We start from the raw sequence: 22406 nt of genomic DNA, 5'->3' as shown, positions 1-22406 counted from the left end.
AGAGCTGGGTTTGCTAGCGGGCAGGACTGAATGGGGCCGAGAGAGAGAGGATCTCGCGGATCCCCCACCACACTGCCCTCACATCCAAGCCAGCACATCCCGGACGCTGTGCATCCTTGGTCTCTGTCAAATGTGTCCTGTCCACCTCTGCCCAGCCCAGTCCCAACGCCCTCCCACCTCCTTTGGAATCAGCAGCAGCCCCAGCCCGGTCTCCTTGCCACCCAACAGTGCCCCTTCCTCCCAGATGCTGCAGGGTCTAAAACATTAACCAGAGCCCCTCGCTCCCCGAGGCTCCCCATTGTCCTCAAGACAAAGTCCACCCTCCCTGCAGCGTCCACCTCTCCAACTACCAGCCTCCTCCATGTTCCCGGGGGTTAAGAACTTCCTGACCTCGGATCCACGCAGCTCTTCTTCTCCCGCTCTGTGTCCTGCGCCTCCTCCTCCAAGAAGCAGGTAGGGGTTCTGGCGACTCAGACCCCAAAGCACGTGTGAAACAACCATCTTGTGGATTCCGAGGGTCAGGAGGAGGTCGGGGATGCTGGCTGGAGACTGGAAGGCAGGCCAGGCACGCACTTGAAGACTCGACGGTGCCGTCAGCCCAGCCCCCAGAGTCGAGCTTAGCAGCCGCTTTTGCATGTGGGGATACTGAAGCTCAGGGAGGGGAGGGGCTTGCCCAGGAGTCTCCGTAGGGAGCGTGGGGAGCCAGGGGGGCAACCAGGATCCTAGGTGCCTCCCCGCCCCCGACTTCAAGGAACAAGGAAGGAGTTTCTGTGGCTTGGCTGTGGGAGCTGAGGAAATGTTGGGGGGCAGAGTGGGCTGTGGGGGGCTGGGCACCTCTGGCTGAGAAGCAGGGGTAACTGCGCATAAGTCAGGCGGCTGGAGGAGGGGGGCTTTCTGCGTCACCATAGCAACCCTGGCCCTGAGCTCCTAGGAAGGGCTTGGGGCGGGGGTGGGGAGTTAGCCAAGCTGGAAGGTCAGAGGGCACAGTCTCCACTTCTGACACCAACTGCAGGTTCGGGGGTCCTCCCAGCCACCCTCGGGTTTGATCATTCTCTGGAAGGGATTCGCACACCTCACTGAAGGCACCTGAGAGGCTGCACAGGTTACCAAGGGAGGAGCGTGGGGAGGGGGTCTCGCCATCACCATCGTCCACTTACGCCCCTCCCGGCACCACGGGTCCCACACAGGGGGCCAGTGCCAGTGTGATGCCTGCATCGCCCACCAGCTGACCTCAATCTCCAGGCCCACTGATGCCATCACCCAAGGCCACCCTAAAACGCAAGGTTGGTCTTCCTGGCATGGCCAGTCCTGTCAGGCGGGACACGGATCACCTCGCAGACCCCTCTGGGCAAGGCTAAAGCCTCTACCGCCCGAGGGCATGAGGCAGAGCCTCACCGCCCAGCCCTGGGCCAGGCCCGCGGTGCCCCTGGGCCAGGTTTGGGCGCCGTGCCTGTGCTGCGTCTGCCCTCGTCTCCGCCCTCACCACCACCAGGGGCAGGAGACAGGGTTCTGGAGTGGCAACCGCGTCACAGAGAGGACGGTGACTTGTCAGGATTCAAACCCAGGCGGCGTGGTCCAGGCGGGCCGGCGGCCTCTCACGGGGAGGAGGAGACTTCCAGTAGTGGGAAGGCAGCCTGGGCGGGGTTGAGGGCTCGGGGTCTGCACCCGGCGCTGCTTCGAATTGCGTCCTGTACGTGGGGGGCGGGTAAACTGAGGCCCCAGAGCCAGGCCAGCTTGTGCGCAGTGGAGCCGGGACTCCGGCCTCGGCCAGGCGGCTCCGCGGGGGAGGGGTGCCCATCCCGGGTCCGCTCCCCACGCCGCGGCTCCTTTTTATTGAAGTCATTTTTCTCCTCGCGTCAGCAGAGCCGGCTGCGGGCAGCCCCTCCCTCCCACCCGCGGAGGAGCTGAGAAGAAAACAAAGGCTTAATTGAATCCCACTCTGGGGTGGGGGAGGGGGGAAGAGGCCCTCGGCACTCGGAGGCCAGGGGAGCCCGGGCCTCAGTGGGTCTGACGGGGCCCGTAATTAAAATCCTGATGTGATTACATTAATATCATCGCTGCCCTGCGCCTGCGGCCGCGCCTGGACCCATCACAGCGACCGCGTGGGGAGCCTGAGACCCAGACAAGCCACGTGACTTGCCCAAGAACACAGGGCGAGTGAAAAATCGGGGGCTTGAATTCCGCCGTGGAACGCTCCCCTCGCTTGTCATGGTTCAGATTCCCAGACCCCAGACATGGGGTGCCAGTGAGGGGGGGCGTACCAGGCCGGGGGAGGTGCATGCACAACGCAAGCTGCCGGGAAAGTGCGTGGGTTGCAGGGCAGGGCGCCCGTAGCAGGCCTCCCATGCCAGGGTGTGGGGCCCTGGGAACCATGGAAGGTTTCAGAGCAGCAGGTGAAGGCAGGGGGCAGACTAGGGTGGGCAGTGCATCAGGGCAGTGGTGGGGTGGGATGGAGGCCTACTGCAGGCTGGATTCCCAAGCCCCCTGGAATGTCTCTGCTGCCCCAGCGCTCCTTCCCTGTTTCAGATTCTGCTCCTTCTGCAAAGCCTTTCTCGATGAATGCCCTGATGGAAGCTCACCCCCTCACTCCAGGGCCACCTCCTCCAGCTCTGTGGGATATACAAATCCCAGGCCTTCCCCATGCTGCCTTCCTTCTCTGCTTCCCTTTCCCGTGTCAGACTGGGGCACCCTAGGTCAGTGCTGTTTCTCCTTCTTCAGACTGGAGATGCTGTATCAGTGATCTTTGGCTACAAATGAAAAAAAAAAAGTCAAACTGGCTTAAGCAAAGAAGGGAATTTATTGGCCCTCTGAACTGAAATGGTGAAATGGACTTCAGGCATAGCTGGATCCAGGTGCCCACCATGTTGCCAGGCATTTGACTCCTCATCTTTTGCTCTTCTGTCTCCTGTACTGGCCCCACTCTGAGAAAGGGGCATGGTTTTGCGATTTTCACCAAATCAGGTGCCTACTGCTAGTGGTGGACCTGGATGACCACAGCCCCCCCCCCCCCCCGAGAGTAGGAAGATGTCGGATGGTAGCCAGGCTGGAAGGAGAGAGTGCTGACACCACCTTCATTTGCACCCTGGGCTGAGCACTGGGATGCTCCAGGTGCAACAACAGACTATTCTGATAGGATCAATATTACAAGGCCGAGTATGACACTAACAAGGAATATAAAAGGGGTGTCTGACCTCACTGGGGTGGGGGCTGCCCTGGGGGAAGAGGCAGTGGTTTGAGACCTCAAGGTAGAGGGAGAGGACGTGGGAGAGGGGGTTCCCAGAGGGGAACCAGCATGGAGAGGGGAGGGAGGGGGTCTTCTTGAGTCCATTTATGTCTTTGCGGGCATCCTTTTGGGGGCTGCACAGGGCAGCCACAGCGCAAGCGCACAGGCACAAACACACGTACGTGTGCACAGCCACACGTTACACAGCAACATTTGTGCACACACGGTTACATACATGCACAGGGTGCACACACAGAAACGTGTGCACAATCCACACAGATGTGCGAGCACACACGTGCACTCACGTGTTTATGCCCACACTGTCACACATGTGCAAACACGGCTGCACTCTCACACTCACGTGGCTACACTAACATTCACACACACGTGCATACGGCCTACAGCACAGTTACACATGTGCACAGAGGCGCGTGGATGTGTGCATGCACACATACATCACACACACACGCGCACACACCGGTTGCCCATCCATGAGTGGCTGGTGGGGAAGAGGCAAGAAGGCGCCCGGTTGCCCTGGCAACACATCCTGGAACCCGACCAGGCCTGGTTAGTGCAGCTCATCTGGCAGGCTGTCAGCAGGTGGGGGCTGCTCAGGACCCCAACCCGCACAAAGTTGGTGAGGGAACAGCTGGTCTGATTCCACACCCTAGGGCTCAGTTTCCCCACCTGTCAAATGGAGCAAACGCAGCCCACACCAGCTGCAACTCCCACACTCGCGAAGGCTGCGCAGTCCCAGGCTGCACAGACGCCCTCCCATCCCTGGGCACTGCCTGACCCCCAGGCTTCCGTGATGGGAGGCCTGCCCCCCAGCCCGGGTCCCTGAGTGAAAGGACGCCACTTCCCAGGGGACAGGGGAAGGCAGGGTCGGACCCAAGCTAGAAAGAGCGGGCAGTTCCTCAAGGGGGAGCAAGGGGGGAGGGCTGGGACCCTCGCCCTCCACTGCCAGCTCCCCGGTTCCCCAGCAACCTTGCAGGAACCCAGAGACAGGGTCCGGCCACGGCTTTCCACGGATTCACACACCATCAGGAGCCTCCCTGGGGCCCAGCGCAGTGTTGGGGCTGGAGATGGCCTTTCATTGAGGTAAACCTGCCGGCCCTGGGGTTGGAGACAGACACGACCCCAGACAGCCTGTGAGCTGAGGTGGGGCAGAGAGGGCCAGGAAGGCTTCCTCTACGAGGTGCCATCTCAGCTAGAGCCTGAGAGCAGGGAAGTTGAGGGGCAGGAGGCATTCCAAGCAGAGAGAACAAGCTGTGCGAAGGCACAGATGTGAATGGCCCAGAGCTGGCTCCCACGCCCCCAACCCACTGCCCCTGGCAGGGGGTCTCCAGGGTGTGTGACAAGGGTGGGGGCTGCCCTCCTGTCTGACTGCAGGGGCTGAGGCAGACCAGACGGGAGCGAGGGGCAGGTCAGCGGCGGCGCTCCCGCTTTGGCAGCTGATGGCGTCTGAGGGGGTCCCCCTCGACGACGGCCCTGCACGTCCAGTCTCTGTCCCCAGAAGGTCAGAGCGCGGAAGGGGCCGATCCTGGCATGGCTCTCCCCAGTGGCTGCAGTGAGGGCGCGGATTCACATCCTGGCTCTGGGCTAGGCTGCCTCGGGAGGGTGACTGATAGACTGGGTCTCCGCACCTATGAGGTGGGATGCTGGCGGCCCTGGCGGGGCGAGAGCAGCGCTCTCACGCAGACCTGCGGGATGAACGTCACATGTCCTCGTAACAGGGCCTGGGGGTCCCCGCCCTGCTGCAGTCTCGCTTCCCTGCCTCCACCCCAAGCAGGAGAGGCCCAGAGGCTCTAAAAGGCTGGGGAGGGCTTCACTCATCCTGAAGGCTCCCGCCACCCTCCCTGGAATTCAAGACAAAACTCCTCTCTTGTTATTAAACAGCAAAGCCAGCAGATCTCCACCCCCGCATCCCTGAAACACCTTTATTGCACTAAAAACAGCAGTTATAAACAAACACTTGGGGGAGGATGTCTTAAAGATGTACCCACAGTCAATTTCAAACACAGATGTCAAAGAGTGCAGGGGCCTATAAAATGGGGGCCCCCAGAAGGAAAGCAGGGGATGTGAGCGGTCAGGGTCAGAGAAGGGGGCTGAAAGTCTGAGCATCTCACTCCATGCAGGGCTGTCTGCCTCCTCCACCCACAGGCCTGGCCCGGTGGTCCCCCGGAGCAGAGGGCCTAAGGGAGCAGGCCCAGGACAGAGGCTGGAGGGGGCACAGCAAGGGACCCCAGTGCCAAGGGCTTTCATCCTCAGCCTCAAGGGTGCACAGGTATGTCTCACCACATGCGCAGAAGGGAACACATGCTCCTCTCCACCCCCCCGGGGCTCTGGAGGGAAATATGCTCCTTCACCCCTCCCCCAGGATGATCTGGAGACCCAGAGCCAGGAGGGACAACGTTTGGACTGGGAGGGGCACCCCAGGATCCCCACAGACTGGCCGGGTCCATCCTCGCCCAGCAGGCAGCCCAGGAGAGGCGAAGGGTCAGAGCTGGCCTTGCCTGGCCCTGCTTCAAACTGTATCATTTCTGTTTCGTTGAGCAGGAAACCTCCACAAAAATCATTCAAGGACCCACATACTGACACAATTAAACCCATGCAGCTGTCTTAGCAGCACGAAAAGCCACAACCAGGGTCTCCCCAGCCTCCCCTTTGTCCCACCCACCCTAACCAAAACCTATGTACACGAGTGGAGTAAAAGTCAAGGCCATCAGTCACTGGGCATCACTTCCTGGGTAATGCACAGGAGGGGGCAGGGGCAGCAGCCCCCAACCGCAGAGGCCAGGGAGGAACGGGGGGGCCCCCAGGCTGGCGCTGCTCTCTGGGCACGTTCTGAGCAACCCCTCCAGGGGAGGGAAGTTCCCGACGCCCAGCAGGGCCGCAGGGGCCCGAGCAGAGAAGGCAATGGAGGAAAACAGCTGACAGGAGGGCTGTCTCGCTCGAGGGGCAGGAGGGGAGCAACTGCCCCCATTTTCATCTTCTGGGACTTCCTCCACGGCTGCCTGTCTTTGCCAAGCAGTGGCTCTCAGACGTGGATCTCGCCTCCGGAGCCTGGGAGGACCGAGGACTGCCCAGAGCCAGCCCACCCCAGGAGGGGATTCTCCCACAGCCCCGAGTGGCACCGTGGGCAGAACTTGGGCCTGGCCCTGATCTCTGGGGGGGGGTGGGGGGTGGGGGGGGCATCTGGCGGGCCGGGGGCAGGAGGACACTCATGCAGCAGAGGAGAAGATATGACTGGGCCTCTGGACCAGCAGCCTCTGAGTCTGTGATGGGCCTTAGCTGCCTCCTGGCCCAGGTTCCAGAACTCCGGAAGGGGTGAGGCAGGGGCATGGAACTTGGGGCACAGGGGGACTCAGCCCTGCAAGCTGACCCTTTCTTTTACCCGGCAGCCCCCTCTCTTCTCCTCTGGAAAAATTAACCCCTGGAAAACAGCATGACCCAGGACACCCCCAACATGGGCTGCAGCATCAGGGCCGGGCCCAGCCTGAGCGGAAACCACCTCCCCTGCCGGATCCGGGTGGGGGTGGGGTCTCCTCTGCCGGCGGGAGGGGGCGTGGAGGCCTTTACAAGAAGGGAAGCAGAGAGGTCAGGGGCAGCTCCTTCTCCCCGAGCAGGGTGTCCCGCTTGAGGCTGCTGCCCTTGTTCACCACCTTGATCCTGAGCGCCAGCTTCCGCACGCTGGCCGGCCCCAGGCCGTCGAAGAAGAAGTCCTCGTTGAAGACGGGGTGGCGGCTGTTCTTGACGATGGTGCTGCGCTGCTTCTGCAGCTTGCCGGGCACCAAGCACAGGCCCACACAGCAGTTGATGCTGCGGGCGTCGCACAGGCGGTCGTAGAGGCCCTCGGCCGCCAGCAGGCGCACGCGCAGGCGGGCCTGGGCCGCCTCATACTCCGCCAGCAGCCGCACGCTGCCCCGCGGGCCCATGCGCACAGCGTGCTCCGCGCGGGGCGCCGCGCCGGGCTCGGGGCCGGGCTCCGGGGTGCTCCTGCGGGCAAGGCGGCGCCGGGCCCCAGGGCTGGTGTCCGGCGTGCTGTCGTCGGCCGACAGGGAGCCGTGGCGGCCCACCGAGTGCTTCAGCTGGCTCACCTTGGCCTGGCTGTCCTGGGCGAAGCCTTTGAGCAGCGACACGGAGCGCGAGAGCAGGGGGGACCCGAACGGCGAGGACTCGGCCGAGGACCCCGTGTCGCTCTCCCCGCCACTGACGCAGCGGCCGGGGCTCATGAGGGCACCGCCGGCCTCCCTGGGCGCCCCATCGCCCCCGTTGGTCTTGACGCCCCCCCGACGGCGCCGGGTGCCCGGGGAGCCCACCTGGGCCAGAGCCCCGTGCTCGCTATGGAACAGAGACTCCTTGCGCCGTGTGTGGGGGCTCTCGGCCAGTGTGGCGAAGCCATAGGACGTCTGGGCCTTGGGCACCGAAGGCAGCGACATGGCCCCCTGGGCCTGGGGGTCGGCGTTGGTGGCGGCCTCCTCGGCGGTCCAGTCCTCCGCGCTCTCGATCTGGATCACATGCCTGGTGGCCGCCTTCAGCAGGCTCTTGCTCTCGGCGGCCAGCTTGGCGGGCAGCCGCGGGCTCCGGGGGGAGCGGCGGGGCGCGGCAGAGGCCAGGTTCTGCTCCGAGGTCGAGGGCCCCAGCTCAGCCTGAGCCTCCGGCTCCGTGGGGCCGGCGGGCAGCTTGGGGGGGATGAAGAAGTCCGGGATCTTGTCGGGCGTGAGCACGTTGCTGTATAGGGGCCCCTTGGCGGCCCTGTCCCCACCCTCGCCCCCCGTAGCTCCATTCTCCCCTGACCCACGAAGCCGCTCCAAGAACCACAAGTTGGTTTTCTTCATCGGGGCGGAGGCAGGAGCCTGGAGGGATCTGCGGAGCCTGGGAAGAGAAGCGGGGGTCGGGAGCTGCAGGCACCCCTGCACGCGGGGCCTGGAAGAGGGGTTCCCGGCACCCGTTGGGGGGAGCCCTGCAGGGGGCCAGCGGGGTCAGAAGGCGCTGAGGCCCAGGACAGCGGCGGGGTGGGCTCGCCCCCCCTCGCCCCTCCTCGCCCCTCCTCTCCCCTCCCCGGAGGAATCGCGCTTAACTTCCAAGTGCTGAAGCCCGGCCCGGGAGGTGGGGGCGGCGCTGACCCTCGGGAAGCTCCCAGGGGACTGCGGCTCCACTCTCGCCCCCACCCCCGTTCTGAGGCTCTCAAAGCGCTTTCTAAAGGGGTCCGCACTCAGTCCAGGGGGAAGACACCCCAGGGCGTACGGTGGACCCCGGGGTGTCCCAGCTCCGCCCCCCCAAGCTCCCACCCACCTGTGGCTTCTCCCGGGCCGAGGGGCCGGGCATCCGGGGTGAGGGAAGGGAGAGGAGGTGAGTCTGGGGGCTGGCAGCGCGGCGAACCGACCCCTCCCCTCCTCCCCCCCACCCCGCCCCGCGGGACTCGGCTGGGGGCGGGGGTGGGGTCCTAGCAGCCCCCGCGGAGCGTGGCGGGGCCCCGAACTCACCTGCCCGGGGACGGTGGCCGAGGCTGGCTGGCCCGCGGACACGCCGGGGTCTCGGCGCGAAGGCTAGGGGCGCGGGGACGCGGGCGCAGCCTCGGTCGGGCGGCAGCGGCAGCGCAGTCGGACTCATTCACCGGCGGCGGCGGCGGCGGGAAACCGCCCAGCTGGCCGCCGCGCCGCCGTATTCCTCCTAGTACGGCCGCCCTCCTCCCCCGCCTCGCTTGCCCCGGGGAACGGGCGGGCGGTCTGCGCAGCCCCCGGCGGGCAGAACCGAGGAGCCTCGCCGGGACTCGGGGACTGAGGGGGTGGGGGGAAGGAGGAAGGTGGTGGCGGTTTGCTGACGCCCCTAGAAAACCCAGGCCCCTGCCTCAGTTCGTCTGCGGGCCATTTCCCGACTTACGCTGACGAGTAAAAAGAACAGCAATAATAATAACAACGGCAGCTGAATTTATTACTATGCACTTTCTCAGTTCCAGGTTCTTAGCGTCCTCCCCCCAACTCATTCCACAAAAACCGGTGGGTACGTCCTATGGCTGTCTCCAGTTTGCACATGAGGAAGGTGAAGGTTTCTTTCTAGAAACAAGGAGCTAGCCGCTGAGACGCGGCTCAGTGCAGACACCCGAGAAGCCGGCCAGGGCGCTGCTCCTTCATGGAGAGATGTTTATCGAGCACCTACTGGACGCTGGGGACATGGCTGCGACTGGCCTGCAGCTGCCAGCTTTGTGATGCGTCCTGGTCGGAAGGACGCCAATGCAGAAATACACAGGTAGATACTAACCGTAGGTTTGGTGGCTCCCATGACAAAATGTAACAGGAAAAATGTGATTCGGGGAGAAAGGAGAGAGTACCCCCCTGCAGTTCACAGATGGATAAACCAGCAAGGGTAAGACCAGGAGACTCAGGCCTGGCAGCTCTGAGACCACAGCTGTGTCTTGGGATTCCACCCTCCACCCTTGTGATCTGCTGGCCCCAACCCCTATCTTCCTCACTCCTTCCTCCCTCCCAGCCTCAGTTTCCTCTTCTGGAATCCAAGGCCGAGTGACCAGTCCCAAGTCCAGCAAGATAATGTATTGCCAAGACTGATGCAGAGAAGGGGATGCCTAGACCTTATTTAATTATCATATTCCAGGAGCCTCCTCTCTTCCAGAAATGTCCCCGAGCGGCGTCGTGGCTGGAGCTGGGATGGGGGCTGGTCTGGAGTGACTGCTTGTTCAACAGCAGAAGGGGGGATGGGGGGCAGACTGAGCTGGAGCTGGACAGAGGCCCCCTCCAACACTTCCACTTGACCTTGCAGTGAGGTGGGGCTTAGAGTCCCATTGTCCAGATGGGGAAAGTGAGGCTCCCTCAAGAGGCCTTTCTCAACTTTGCTCACCCAACAAACATTGAGCCCCCCTTTGTTCTGGGGGCAACACTGGCGTGGCCACACAGTCTGACAAAGGAGGCAGATACCAATGAATGCATCACTTCACTGCCGCCTCCAGAAAGCCTGCCCTGCCTGCCCCGCATCACAGCCCAACAGAACCCGAACTTCAGCTCGCATGAAAAATACCCTCGAGCAATTACTCGGTTGATGTCAGCCACCCCTGCTGGGCCTGGAGTGCCACAGTAGGAAGGGTGACCCTAGAACGATGCTCTTCCCTGCAGGGGCCTCGAGCCACCGCCCAGGATGGCGAGGTGACCGGCTCAGGTGTCCTGATGACAGGCCGGCCTGGGTACTGGGGCTTCGCTCCCCACACACCCTTGCCTCGCTGGGAGCGCGGTCTTCCTCCCAGCTGGGTTGGGGGAGGAGGGCAGTGAGTTTATTCTGTGCCGGTCTCTGCGCTGAGTAGCTCAGGACGCTAGTCTGGAGCCTTGTATCTGGGTCCAAATCCTGGTGCCAACTATTCCTGCTGTGTGACTTCCGGCAAGCGTCCAAATCTCTGTGCCTCTGTGTCCTCAGCAGTCCATGGGCATAACACCTGCCCCTGAATTGCAGCGTCAGAGTGAAGATTCCACAGGGTGAGGTACTATTTGCAAAACGCTTAGTACGGGGCCCAGAAACGTGTGAGTTAAGTGTTGGTTCCGCGGTGCTGCTACCGGTGAGGAAGGGGACTCAGTGGGGGAGGAGCCCCAGGACCTGACCCCACCATGGCCCCGCTCAGCCGGAAGCCCCACTCCTATCTCCACCCCATCACACTTGGGGAAACTGAGGCACGGCAGGGGGGTGGGGGAAGGCACCTGGGGAAGGTCCCGAAGGCCTGCCCTGTGGGGCTGGGGACCCCACCCTTGGAGGGGCCCTTCCAGCTGGTCAGCTCAGCTCCGAGCCCAGCTCCATGTCCCTTTCTGTAAACAGGAACCTCTCCCGGTCCACAGAACCCTCGGCTGATGGGCGTGGCAGCCCCCCCCCCCAGGACTCCCCCCTCAGCAGCAGCCTTCTTGGAATCAGAGATGGGGAGCTGCAGGCTGCAGGCTGAAGCTGGAGAGAGGGCGCCTCTGCCCTGAGACCTCCACCTCATGCTGGGTGGCCTTTACCCTCAACACCCTGCCAGGGACCCACTGAATGGGGAGGGGGATGTGGCAGACCTAAGGGTGGCTGGGAGGAAGCACCAGGAGGTGGCTTGAAAGAGATCTGAGCTCCCGTCCAGAGGGGCCACCTGGTGCCCATTTGGCTCTGGGCAGCGGCCTCCCCTCTGAGCTCCGCCTCCTTCCCTGGAAAAGGGAGCGCAGGCCTGTCTGCAAGCTCCCAGGAGGGTCCCGGGCCCAACAAGGCACAGGGTAGCCCGCGTCGGGGGAGGGCCATTATCCCAGTTTACAGAGCAGGACACTGAGGCACAAAGGGGGCCCAAGCCACAGGGCACCCAGTTCAGAGAAGGGAAGCTACTCGCCAAGGCGGCACGGTGGAGTTTGAACCCCCGTCTCTACTGCATCCCTCCCCAAGTCTCCCTGAGGGTAAAGCTGGGGCAAGCAGCGTTTGTTGACTGAATAACTGAAGGTAGAATGGGGCAGGAGCCAGCTGTGCGGGACCCAGGCGCCCAGCCCCCGTCACCGTGGGGCACCCCAGGCCTGGCTTTCCCGACTCAGGGAGCAGGATGAGGGAGGTGATGGGGTTGGAATCCAGGCTCTGCCACCTCCCAGTGGTGTGGCCTTGGCAGTGACCTCATTCCTCGGAGCCTCTGTTTCCTCATCTGTGAAGTGGGGAGAAGTTCAGGACTCCAAGTCTGTGCAGTTCTTAGCACATGCCCGGGGTGGGGTGCTAGATAGAGACTGAAGGGAAGCCTGGGCCTCAGAGGACCCAGAGCTAGGAATGAATGGCCTACAGATCTCCAGAATCTGACACTCCCCACCCCCACCCCCCACCCAGTCCTTTCTGCCCGCCACCTCCTAGTCCCATCCTGTCCCCCACAGCTTAATTCCCACTTGGGAGTCTTATCACCTCTGTGCTCAAAAGGCCCCAAGCGGCTCTCTCTGGCACCAAGCTTTGCCCAGCTGTGCCCCTCACTCCACCGCCCCTCTGATCTCCCGTCCAGCCGCTCTGGCCATCCTTCTGTCTCCTGAAGAAGCTGTGCTCCACACACCCAGGGCCTTTGCACACACCATCCCTTCCGCCCAGATCTCTCTCCTCCTCTCTCGGGGCCTCCCTGCTCATCCTCCGGATCATTCCCACAGAGAAACCCTCCTGGATTTCCTGGGGCCCCTAAGCTCCAGGGCACTTTCCTTCCCATGGTTGTCATCATACACTTAGCAGTGACCTGCTGATTAATGTCATTTGACAAACTCCACAAGAGCGGGTCTGTCTTGGTCACGTTGCATCCCCATTACCCACCAGGGGTCCTGGCAGGCGGACAAGAGGAGGTCATGAAGGCAGATTAAAGGATATTAGGATGGGGGTGTGGATGGATGGACAAATGAATGGTGAATGGGAAGTTAGATGGAAGGATGTGTGATGGATAGGTGGGTAGACTGATGGACGATGGATGGACAGATGGATGGGTGGGTGAGTGGATGGGATGGATGGGTAGATGGATGGGTGGGTGGGTAGGTGAGTGGGTGGATGGATGGATGGATGGATGGATGGGTGGATGGATGAATGGGTGGGTGGGTGGGTGGATAGGTGGATGGATGGATGGATGGGTGGGTGGGTGGATGGATGGATGGGTGGATGGATGAATGGGTGGGTGGGTGGATGGATGGGTGGGTGGGTGGATGGATGGATGGATTGGTGGCTCTGTCTCCAGGTCTCTGAAGTAAGAGACATGGCATCAGAGTCCCCTTCTGGCTCTGCCTTTCGATGGCTTCCCCCCTAGTTACAGGCAGACCAGAGTGGCTTTCACTGCCCACACCCTTACCAGGTCCCCCCACAGCCTGGGACAGAGCCTGCTGACAGCAGAGAAAGCACAACCCCTCCCCAGAGCCAGACCCTGGGTAGGGGTGTGGCCCAGCCTGGCAGGGATGTGGTGAGGCTTGGGGTGCCTCCTTGGGAGGGATGCCTCCGTGTTTGCGGGAGGAGTTGAAGGAGGGTCCTGGGGAGAGATGGGGGTCTCCCTGGGAAGTGGAAATCATGTGAGGGAAGGTCAGGAGAAGAGAGTCGGGTGCCAGAGCAGGGAGCTGGGCATGCGGGAGAAGTAGGGGCTTTGAGGTCGATAAAGGGGGCTGAGAGAGAACTGGGGTCTTCTCAGGAAAATGAGGACGAGAGACGTTGGGAGACCGAGAAGTCAGGCCATCTTTCGGGACAAGTTAGGAGCTATCTGGAGAAGAAAACAAAAGAGCTTTTTGCCAGATATCTGCGGGTATCTCGAAGGACAGAAGTCTGTGGCATTTGGGAGCTAGGGTGTTTCCAAAGAGAAGCTGGGGGTATGTTTAACAGAGGAGCTGGAGTGTGCTTTATCTCAGGATAAGATTGAGGTGCTGGGAAGTGTCAGGGGATTCGGCCCCCCCACACCCCCTCCCCCGAGCAGGGGCACAGCCAGGGCCTGGCTCCCTCTTCCTCCGGCCCCCGGGGAGGCCAAATCCGGTGCTGCCTTGGCTTCGCCCCCAGGAGACTGAACCCAGACCCCCACCCTGAGAGGGCCTTCTAAGGCGCAGGAGGGCTCACGCTCCCCGTGGTCATTCCCAGGTTTAATTACAAACAGAGTCCAAGTGTCCAGTGCAGGTTGACAGCTGGGAGGGCGGGGGCCTCACAACCACCCCCACCCAGGTCAGTTGTCTTGGGGTTGCCTGGATACCCCCCATCATCCCAGGGCTGCCCCCCACTTCAACATCAGCATTTGCCCTGGCCTGAGGGCCCAAAGCACCTCGATTCTCCCCCCAAAAGACAACTGTGCACTAATTTTTCAGGTGGAAAATCTGAGCCCGGCCAGGACAGGAATCCGTCTCCATGCCAGGGAACTGGGGACCCGCTGGTTCCAGGGAGGTGAGCTGACGTCCAGCCGGGAAAGGAAACGGTGCCTCCTTGCCCCATCAGGCACCTGGGCCAGGGCTCCGAGATAGATGGCTGCTTTTTGATATATTTTCTTTAAAGGCGAGAAAAGGCTCTGTCTTTGGTATGTGTGCCCTCACTCCAGGTGAAGGCTGGCGGCAGGCAGAGGGCTCGGTGGGAGAAAGGGGTCGTGGGCCCCGTCTCCTGGCGGGGTTGACCCAGCCCAGCCCAGGGCCAGCTGGAGAAGGAAGATTCCAGAGACCCACGCGGAGGAAGGAGAGACAGCGGCGATTCCGGCCCGACCAGGGTCCAGAGAAAGGCTGAGGGCCCCTTAGGCCACAACAGGGCCATCCGGCGGGGAGCGGGGACAGGAGCCACAGGCTGAGAACCACAACCTGGGGGAGAAAGAGAAGGCGAGGTCAAGGCTCAGCAGAGACAGCAACCGGAGACCCGGCTTCAGGTGTCAGAGACCTCAGTTACAAGGCAGCAAAGTGAGCCAGCGTCAAGCCTCAGGCTGAGGGCCAGGGTTCGAGTCCCAGCTCCTCCATGGTCTTGCTGTGTGACCTAGGGTAGTCCCTTAACCTCTCTGTGCGGCTGCTCCTGCCCCAAAATGAGAACTCTACTAACAGTGCCTTTGTCAGCGGTGCATGGGAGTCAGTGAAGATGTGGAGAAGGGCTGAGCTCAGGGCCTGGACGCAACAGCTGCTGCGTTAGCAGCTGTTATTACTGCCATCGGTGTTGCTTCTCAGGTCACAAACAACTTAGGGAGCAGAAGGGAAGCAGGTCAGACCCTGGCATGTGCACACACATGGCCCCACGGTGCTGCAGATCGTTTCAGGTGTTCCACGGGCCACCCCCATCCCTGGAGCCCTGCCCCAGACTGGGAATCCTGTCTCTGCCTGCGGTGGTGGCCGAGGCCTGGCTGGGGGCAGGGAGCAGGCCAGCGCTGAGTGGGGAAGGAGGCAGGAAGAGACTGTTGTCATGGGGACGGGAGAGCAGCCCAACCTGGCCCAGAAGCGCCTCTCAGCCTTTGGGGAAATTCCACCACCCCCTTCCCTCTGCGAGCTGAGCCCCCGGCTCCCAGCTTCCCTGTATCCCCGGGTCCTGCCTCTGTCTGCTCCCCGAAGAGTGCGGCTGCCACCCAGGCCCCTCTGCGCTCCAGCTCGGCCGCATCCTCCCCTGCCTAGCCAGGCCCCCACCTCACCCCAGCCCCCCCACCCCCAACCAGAGAGGCCCTGGAATCACCCAGACCTGCCTGTCCCTCGCCCACTCAAGACTTCCCGAGGCTCCGGAAGCGACAGGTACAGGTGGACCTTCTCACCCACCCACCTCGCCTCACACTCCAGCCCCGCCAGACCCACCTCCTCCGAGGGATTTTTACCCCCAGTTAAACACAGAGTTACCCTAAACAACTCAGGGCGTGACTGCTGATGGGGACAAGTTTCCTTTGGGGGTGATGGAATGTTCTGGAATTAGATGGAGGAAGGTGGCACAGCTCTGTGAAGACACTGAAACCCACTGAGTTGTGGGTGAATTATGTGGTGGCATGTGCATCTCAGTGTTTAAGACGAGAAAAATCTGGTAAATGGGGGCTGGGAGCCCACGGGGCCAGACGCACCAGGCTCAGGGTTCCCGCTTGACGACACCACGCAGGTGGAGCTCGCTCTCGGCGGCCACGATGGGCTGCCCGTTCTGCAGGTGGTAGTCGATCAGGTGGCTGATGCTCTCGAAGAGCACGTCCTTCGTCCGCACCTGCGGGGCCACAGGCCTCAGCATCAGCACCATCGGGAGCTTGTCGGAGAGGCAAACTCTCGGGCCAGCCCCAGACCTGCTGATGGGAGGCTGCGTCTTCACGAGCCCTCCGACAGCTCGCGCTCAAGGCTGAGAACCACTGGGTCAGAGACTTCAGCCACAGAATCAGCCTCAGGATTCCAGAACTACGTGTGGACACAGGCTCCAAAAGCACCAGCACTCTGGGGCCACGCTTCCTGTAGCGGGTTGAATGGTGCCTCCCCAAAAAAGATACGTCCACATCTTAACCCCTGAAACCTGTGAATGGGCTCTTGTTTGGAAAAGGCCTCTTTGCAGATGTAATTAAGATGGGTTCACCTTGATGGATAAGGAAGATGTGGTACACAGGTACAACGGAATACCACTCGGCCATAAAATAGAATGAAATAACGCCACTTGCGGCAACGTGAATGGACCTAGAGATTATCATACTAAGTGGAGTAACTCGGAAAGAGAAAGACAAATATCATATGATAGCACTTATATGTGGAATCTAAAATAGGATGCAAATTTTGTTTTACAAAACAAAAACAGACTCATAGACGTAGAAAACAGGCTTGTGGTTGCCAAGGGGGAGCAGGGTGGGGGAAGGATGGATTGGGAGTTTGGGATTAGCAGATACAAACTATTATATATAGAATGGATAACAAGATCCTACTGTATAGCACAGGGAACTATATTCAATATCCTGGGAAAACCATAATGGAAAAGAGTATAGGAAAGAATGTATATACATATGTATAACTGAGTATAACTTTGCTGTACAGCAGAAATTAATACAGCATTGTAAATCAACTATACCTCAATTAAAAAATTAATTTTAAAAAAGTTAAAAAGGATGAGTTCATCTTGGATTACTCAAGTGGCCACAAATCCAGTGACCGGCGTCCTTCTAAGAAGAGAAAAACTTGGACACAGACACACAGGGAGGGGCCACGAGAAGACAGAGGCGGTGACTGGGGTGATGTGTCCACAAGCCAGAGAACAAGAATTTCCGGCAACCATGAGATGCTGAGGGGGAGGCCTGAACCCAATCCTCCCTCAGAGCCTCAGAAGGAACCAGCCCGGCCAACGCCTTGGTGTCAGACGTCTGGCCTCCAGAGCTGGGAGAGAATAAATCTCTGTGGTTTTAAGCTGCCCAGTTGGTGATCATTTGGGAGGGCAGCACTAGGAAATGAATACACGCCAGGAATCTTGTAGACATGGATCCGAAAATCAGAACCACCAAATCTAAAAGCCACCTGCATCTTAGAATGAGAAAATCTTAGCATCCTGCGTATAGACCTGGACGCAGCACAGACCCGCTGGCCGCCAGCTGCCAGACATTCATGGGCGATGCCAGACTCGCTGGGCACAAATCACCCGGGGAGTGGGCTGGCAGCGCACATGCCTGGGCCCACGGCAAACCACCGATTTCCCAGGCACTGGGGACAGGACCTGGGAACCTGCATGTTAACCAAGTATGTGAGGAGGTTCTGAAGCTTCTATAGCGTCTCTCATCCTGGAGATCTGTTTACCCGAGAGGGAATTAGGCCTGGGGGAGGGCTGACAGCACGCCAGGCTGAGGTCACAGCTGTGAGCACTGCGATGAGACACGAGGGAGGAGGTGGCTCAGGGAACTGACAGAACAGGGGCCGGGAGTCGTGACCCCACCTGGGCCAGGCCACACAATCGCCACCCCAGTGTGCCCCGTATAGCGCACAGAGCACACGCAGCCCCCCAGGGTGGCGCCGAGGATTCAGCTGGAGGTGGTAAAAGCACTTGGTAAACTCTGAGAAGGCCCTTAACACCCCACGCACCTTCTCACCAGGGAAACACCCTACAAAGCCCAAGACCCTTGGACAATGGAAAACCCTTCAAAACCCTAGCACTCCTTGTAAATTGGAAAATGCCTTGTAAACCCTAAGATGCTTTAGGAGCTACAGAGTATGCCAAACCTCACTGACTCAAGGCAGCTGCAAGATGCATCACAGTTTATGTACCACAAGGAGAGGAAAAAACCTCCGAGTTCAGTAATGATAAAAGTGATGCAATTGATGGTTTAAAAAAAAAAAAAATCAAGACTTTAGAGATGTCAAAATGAGAGGAAAGTGTGTACCAGAGGGTTGATGCAATTCCGTAACTTGAAGGCCCTGGAACTCCTTGTAAATGGAGACGTGCTTTGTGAACCCTCAGATACGTTAGAAATTGAAACGACCATATTTATCACTCAAAGACATCACTGTTTGCAAGATGCGTTAACGATGATTGATAGAATGTGGGGGGAAAAAGCGCATCTTGCAACTGATGGAATATGGTACTTTGTAAGTCCTAAAAGGCCTTGACATTGGAAAAGGTTTTGTAACCCCTCTAAATGCTTTATAGACTGGGAAGTCCTTTGTAAAACCTAAAAGTCTTCTAAAACTGCAAAATACTTTGTAATTCTAAAATACCTGGTAAAGGGAAACAGAGTAAAGGGCTCTGTAATCTGAAAAATACTTCATTAAACCTAAAAGGCGCTTAAAAGGCGGGCGCCCTGGGCCTTGGGCTGAGGGGAGAGGCCGGGTCCCTTCCCTGCCCGGCCCGGCTCCACACCTGCCCCAGGCCCCCTCCCCAACCCCACCCCACGCAGCCTCCAGCCCCCTCCCACCCCTGCCCCGCCCCCGCGCCCACCTTACCACGCCTTCGGGGTCCACGAGCAGCAGGTGCTTGGGCTGCCCTGCGTGCATGCCGGTGAGGACGTACTGCCCGGGGTTGGTGACGCTGTCTCGCACAAGGAAGTCCCCGTCCACTCGAAGCAGTTTCTCCGCCGCCCGACGGCTCATCTGGCCGTGGTACCAGGGCTCCTGCCGCAGCTGCTCCTCCGTGGGGGCGATGGGGGCCCGGCGGGTCGGCGGGCTGGGCCACTGGTCCTCCACGGGAAGCGGGGCTGCCGCCGGACCCGCGGCCATGGAGCACTCGTGCAGCCTCAGGGCATCCTCGAAGGGTCCTGTGGGCGAAGACCCTGCGGGAGGCGGGCGACAGCTGCCTCCTGCGGGGAGGGAGGGGCCTGGGCTGGGGGGGGGATCTGCTCCTTCACCTTTTATTGGTTCTTTTAGTAACGCAATATATTCTCTTGGATTTTCTAAACATATGCAAAGAACGAGCACGTCTTTCTTTCCAATGTGCACACCTACTTCTTTTTCTTGTCTTGTTACACGGGCTTCCTTCCCAGTGTTGACGCCTCTTGTTTCAGCAGCTCATCTGACCGCACTGGCCAGGACCTCCACTACATGCTCCACCTCGGTGGTAGGCAGCAGGCATCCCTTTCTTTTCCAAACTCTAATGAAGGAGCTCCTGATGGTCTTCCTAAGTTTCCTAAGGCTCCCAGCAGGCACCAGTGTGACACTGTGCAAGCCACTCACCCTCTCTGAGATGTGGCCGCATAGCTCAAACACCCTGGAGTGCAGAGGCGCAGCCCTGACCCCTGCCCTGGTGTGTCTGTGCTCTGCCTCCACCCTCCTTCCACTTCTGGTCCCTCCGGATCACTCCTCCCTGACTCCTCCAGTGACCTAGGGGAAGCTGACCCAGCCTCCCGCTCCCAGGACATGTGACCAGTCCTGGCCAATCAGCATATTCATCTCGCACTCCTGGCCTAGTGATTGGCTGGGGGATGAGCACATGACCCAAGGAGGGCAAATCAGAGGCAACCCCAGGATTTCTAACGGGCGCCTGGCAACAAGCATCACTTTCTCCACTGGGGTTGCTGGACCATCTGGCTGGTCACCCAAGGGGACAGCCTGCCTCAGAAGGAGTTCACACCCGGAGCACCTCCTTTCCCATCTGAAATTGCTGTGAGGAGCCAGCAGGGCCACAGCAGGTGCAGGTGTCATGTCACTACTGTAATGCCAAGAAATCGAGTTGTCGGTGGGGTTAAGGGGGCTTTGCAAACTGTGAAGGAAGAGATTTCCAGGGCTCCTCTGGTGGCACAGTGGTTAAGAATCTGCCTGCCAATGCAGGGAACACGGGTTTGAGCCCTGGTCCGGGAAGATCCCACATGCCGCGGAGCAACTAAGCCCGTGAGACACAACTACTGAGCCCACGCACCACAAGTACTGAAGCCCGCGCGCCTAGAGCCCGTGCTCCGCAACAAGAGAAGCCACCGCAATGAGAAGCCCGCGCACCGCAACGAAGAGTAGCCCCCGCTCGCCGCAACTAGAGAAAGCCCGCGCTCAGCAACGATGACCCAACTCAGCCAAAAATAAATAAACAAACAAATAAATAATATTGATGTTGTGGGAAAGGAGGGTATTTTGGACCCAAACCTCCTCCATCAGGCTGAGCCCTCCCTCAGGCTGGGGCATCCCAGAGGGAAGAAGGAATGGGCTCCACCATCAGCTAGTCACTTTATCAAGACGTGGATTAGGCCTACCTCCTCAGACTGGGGGTCCCCCATTAGGCTGGGATTTCCATTTTAAGGGGCTTGGGCCTCCTCCCTCAGACCATGGAGTCACACGAAGAGGGAGCTTAAACTCCCTCATCAGACTGGGGAGACCCAGAGATAGGGAGCTAGGCCTCCCCCCCACCCTGCAGACTGAGGCATCCCACAGAGAAGAGACGCCTGAATGCCCCTCATCACACTCTTCCCCCATAGAGAGGGAGCTGGGTTACCCTCAAGAGACTGGAGGGTCCCACCGAGGAGGGAGTACCATAGGAAGCACGCCTCCCCACCCCAACCCTATAACCTGGGGAGAAGTCCCAAGGGGAGGACGCAGGGCATCTCCCATCAGGCCACGGGCGGCTCGGGGCCCGGCCTCCTCCAACAGGCTGGCTTGCCCCCACTTACTCATGTCGAACAGGTCCTTCTTGGGGCTGTCCTCAGGCTGCGGGGGCTCCGGGCCGTCCAGACCCTGCGTGTTGACGTACAGGTGGTCCTCGTAGTCTCGCGGGCCCCGGGCGTCTGCCTGCACGTAGCCATCCCCGGGCGGGGCTGGGGTTGGGGAGCCGGAGGGGCGTGGGGTCAGCCGGGGGAGCCCAAGGACAAGGGCCCTGGAGGGCAGCCCCACCCACACCTGTCTCCCTCCAGGAAGGAAGCCCCGCCCTTTTGCACAGCAGGGTCAGGCGTGAAAAACCGCATAAAAGCCCAGCCCGGCGCGGGGGGGGGGGGGGGGGGGGCGCTGTGCAGAAGCGGAGATCCACGGGGAGCCGCGCCCCCCGCCGCCCCCACACACACCCACGCCCGTCTGCCAGGCAGGAAAGCGGCCTAGGGGGCCAGAGCTTCCCAGTTTCAAGGGAAGGCAGGAAGCCCAATGTTTATGTTAAATCTCCGCGTTTAAAAAATAATAACAAAAATAAAATAATAATAATAATAAAACAGTAACAATAAAATTCTGCTCTCCCTGTAATTACGTTATCAACACGATACACGGTCAGGTCATTTGTTTGCTTGCGTTCTATTTTAGGCTTTCCTTTCTTTTCTTTTCTCAGTTTTGTTTTCGAATGTGTAAAGCGTTTACATGGTTCAAAAGCCACAACTCCATGAAAAGGTACCCTTGGTGGAGTTTCTCCCCGGGTCCCTCAGCACCTGGGTCCACATCTGCTGGACCCTCCCCAGTCTGCCTCTGCCCTGTTCCCAAGGCCTCACCACCGTGTATTATCAGACTGTTGGATTTTCGCTGACCCGATAGATAGGTGAGAAATGGCATCCTGGGGGAACTTAATTTCCATTTCTCTTACGTTGAGCAAGGTTTAGCATCTTTTCCTAGCTTCACAGGACACGTGTGTACTTTTTTTTCCCCAGAACTGTCAGTCCATTTCTAAACGTCTCCATTTTTAATCGCTGGCAGGGAAATAATGACCTTTGAACACACCGTGGCCAAATGCAGCCCAAGGGCCTGCAGCCGCGATCTCTGCTTCGTGCCAATTATACCCTTAACCCTCGCAGACACCTGGGCTCATACACTGGCTCCACCCCCTGCGGGCATGAGCAAGTAAGGTCACCTCTCAGTGCCTGAGTCTCCTCCTCTGCAAAATGGAGAGAACGGGAGTAGCTTCTTCACAAGTAGGGGTGAAGGTGAAACCCTCTGGCTATGGTTCAATATGTGTGCTGATGCTGCTTCAGCCCTGGGTGGGTGATGGGGGCTGAGGGGCCTCAGCCCAGGCTTCCCAGGCTGCACAGAGGAGGCACAGATTCTCCCGGCCTCTTATAACCCAGGTGAAGTATGAAGGAAGAAACCTGGGTTGCAGGAGTCCGAAGAGAGCAAATTCCTGGGCATTGGAGCTGGGGCATTGACATATCGGTAGGAGTTCTTGGCCAGAGACTTGGGAAAGGCATGATAAGAAGCATGATAAGGCATGATAACATCATGTGCAAAGGCTCAGGGGTAGGCAATGCTAGTGAGCCCTGGGAGTCAGGCCTGAGCAGCCCATGTCCCAGAGAAATAGCTGAGCAGGGCCAGATGACGGCTGGGCACCTGCTGGGCACCCAATGCCACGCGTTTTTCTTAAACCACAAGCACCGGGAGCCAGTAGGGTTCTGATGCTCGGCAGTGAA

General features: G+C 59.9%; 2 protein-coding genes across 5 annotated transcripts in view; both read right to left on the bottom strand.

The window, feature by feature from the left end:
• Window positions 1–6801: 6801 nt before the first annotated feature.
• Window positions 6802–8064, bottom strand: C2CD4C (C2 calcium dependent domain containing 4C). The gene has a single exon (XM_068535086.1). The coding sequence runs from the start codon at window positions 8062–8064 to the stop codon at window positions 6802–6804; it is 1263 nt and encodes a 420-aa protein (XP_068391187.1).
• A 5724-nt stretch (window positions 8065–13788) lies between these two features.
• SHC2 (SHC adaptor protein 2) overlaps window positions 13789–22406 on the bottom strand; it is a 29487-nt gene continuing 20869 nt past the window's right edge. Inside the window, exons 10-13 of one of the 4 annotated variants that reach the window (XR_011073259.1) lie at window positions 20700–20843; window positions 18548–18905; window positions 15723–15856; window positions 13789–14499 (exon numbers count right to left, since the gene is read on the bottom strand). Coding sequence is in view for 3 of the 4 variants with exons in the window: in XM_068537466.1 (XP_068393567.1) it covers window positions 15728–15856; window positions 18553–18905; window positions 20700–20843 (626 nt within the window). In the remaining variant the exon portion in view is untranslated. The remainder of the gene's footprint in view (window positions 14500–15722; window positions 15857–18547; window positions 18906–20699; window positions 20844–22406) is intronic. The other 3 variants (XM_068537466.1, XM_068537467.1, XM_068537468.1) reach the window with 3 other exon arrangements.

Source organism: Eschrichtius robustus, chromosome 2 (assembly GCF_028021215.1).
Source record: "Eschrichtius robustus isolate mEscRob2 chromosome 2, mEscRob2.pri, whole genome shotgun sequence".
Lineage (NCBI taxonomy): Eukaryota > Metazoa > Chordata > Mammalia > Artiodactyla > Eschrichtiidae > Eschrichtius > Eschrichtius robustus.
This window is presented reverse-complemented; position numbering and strand designations above follow the sequence as displayed.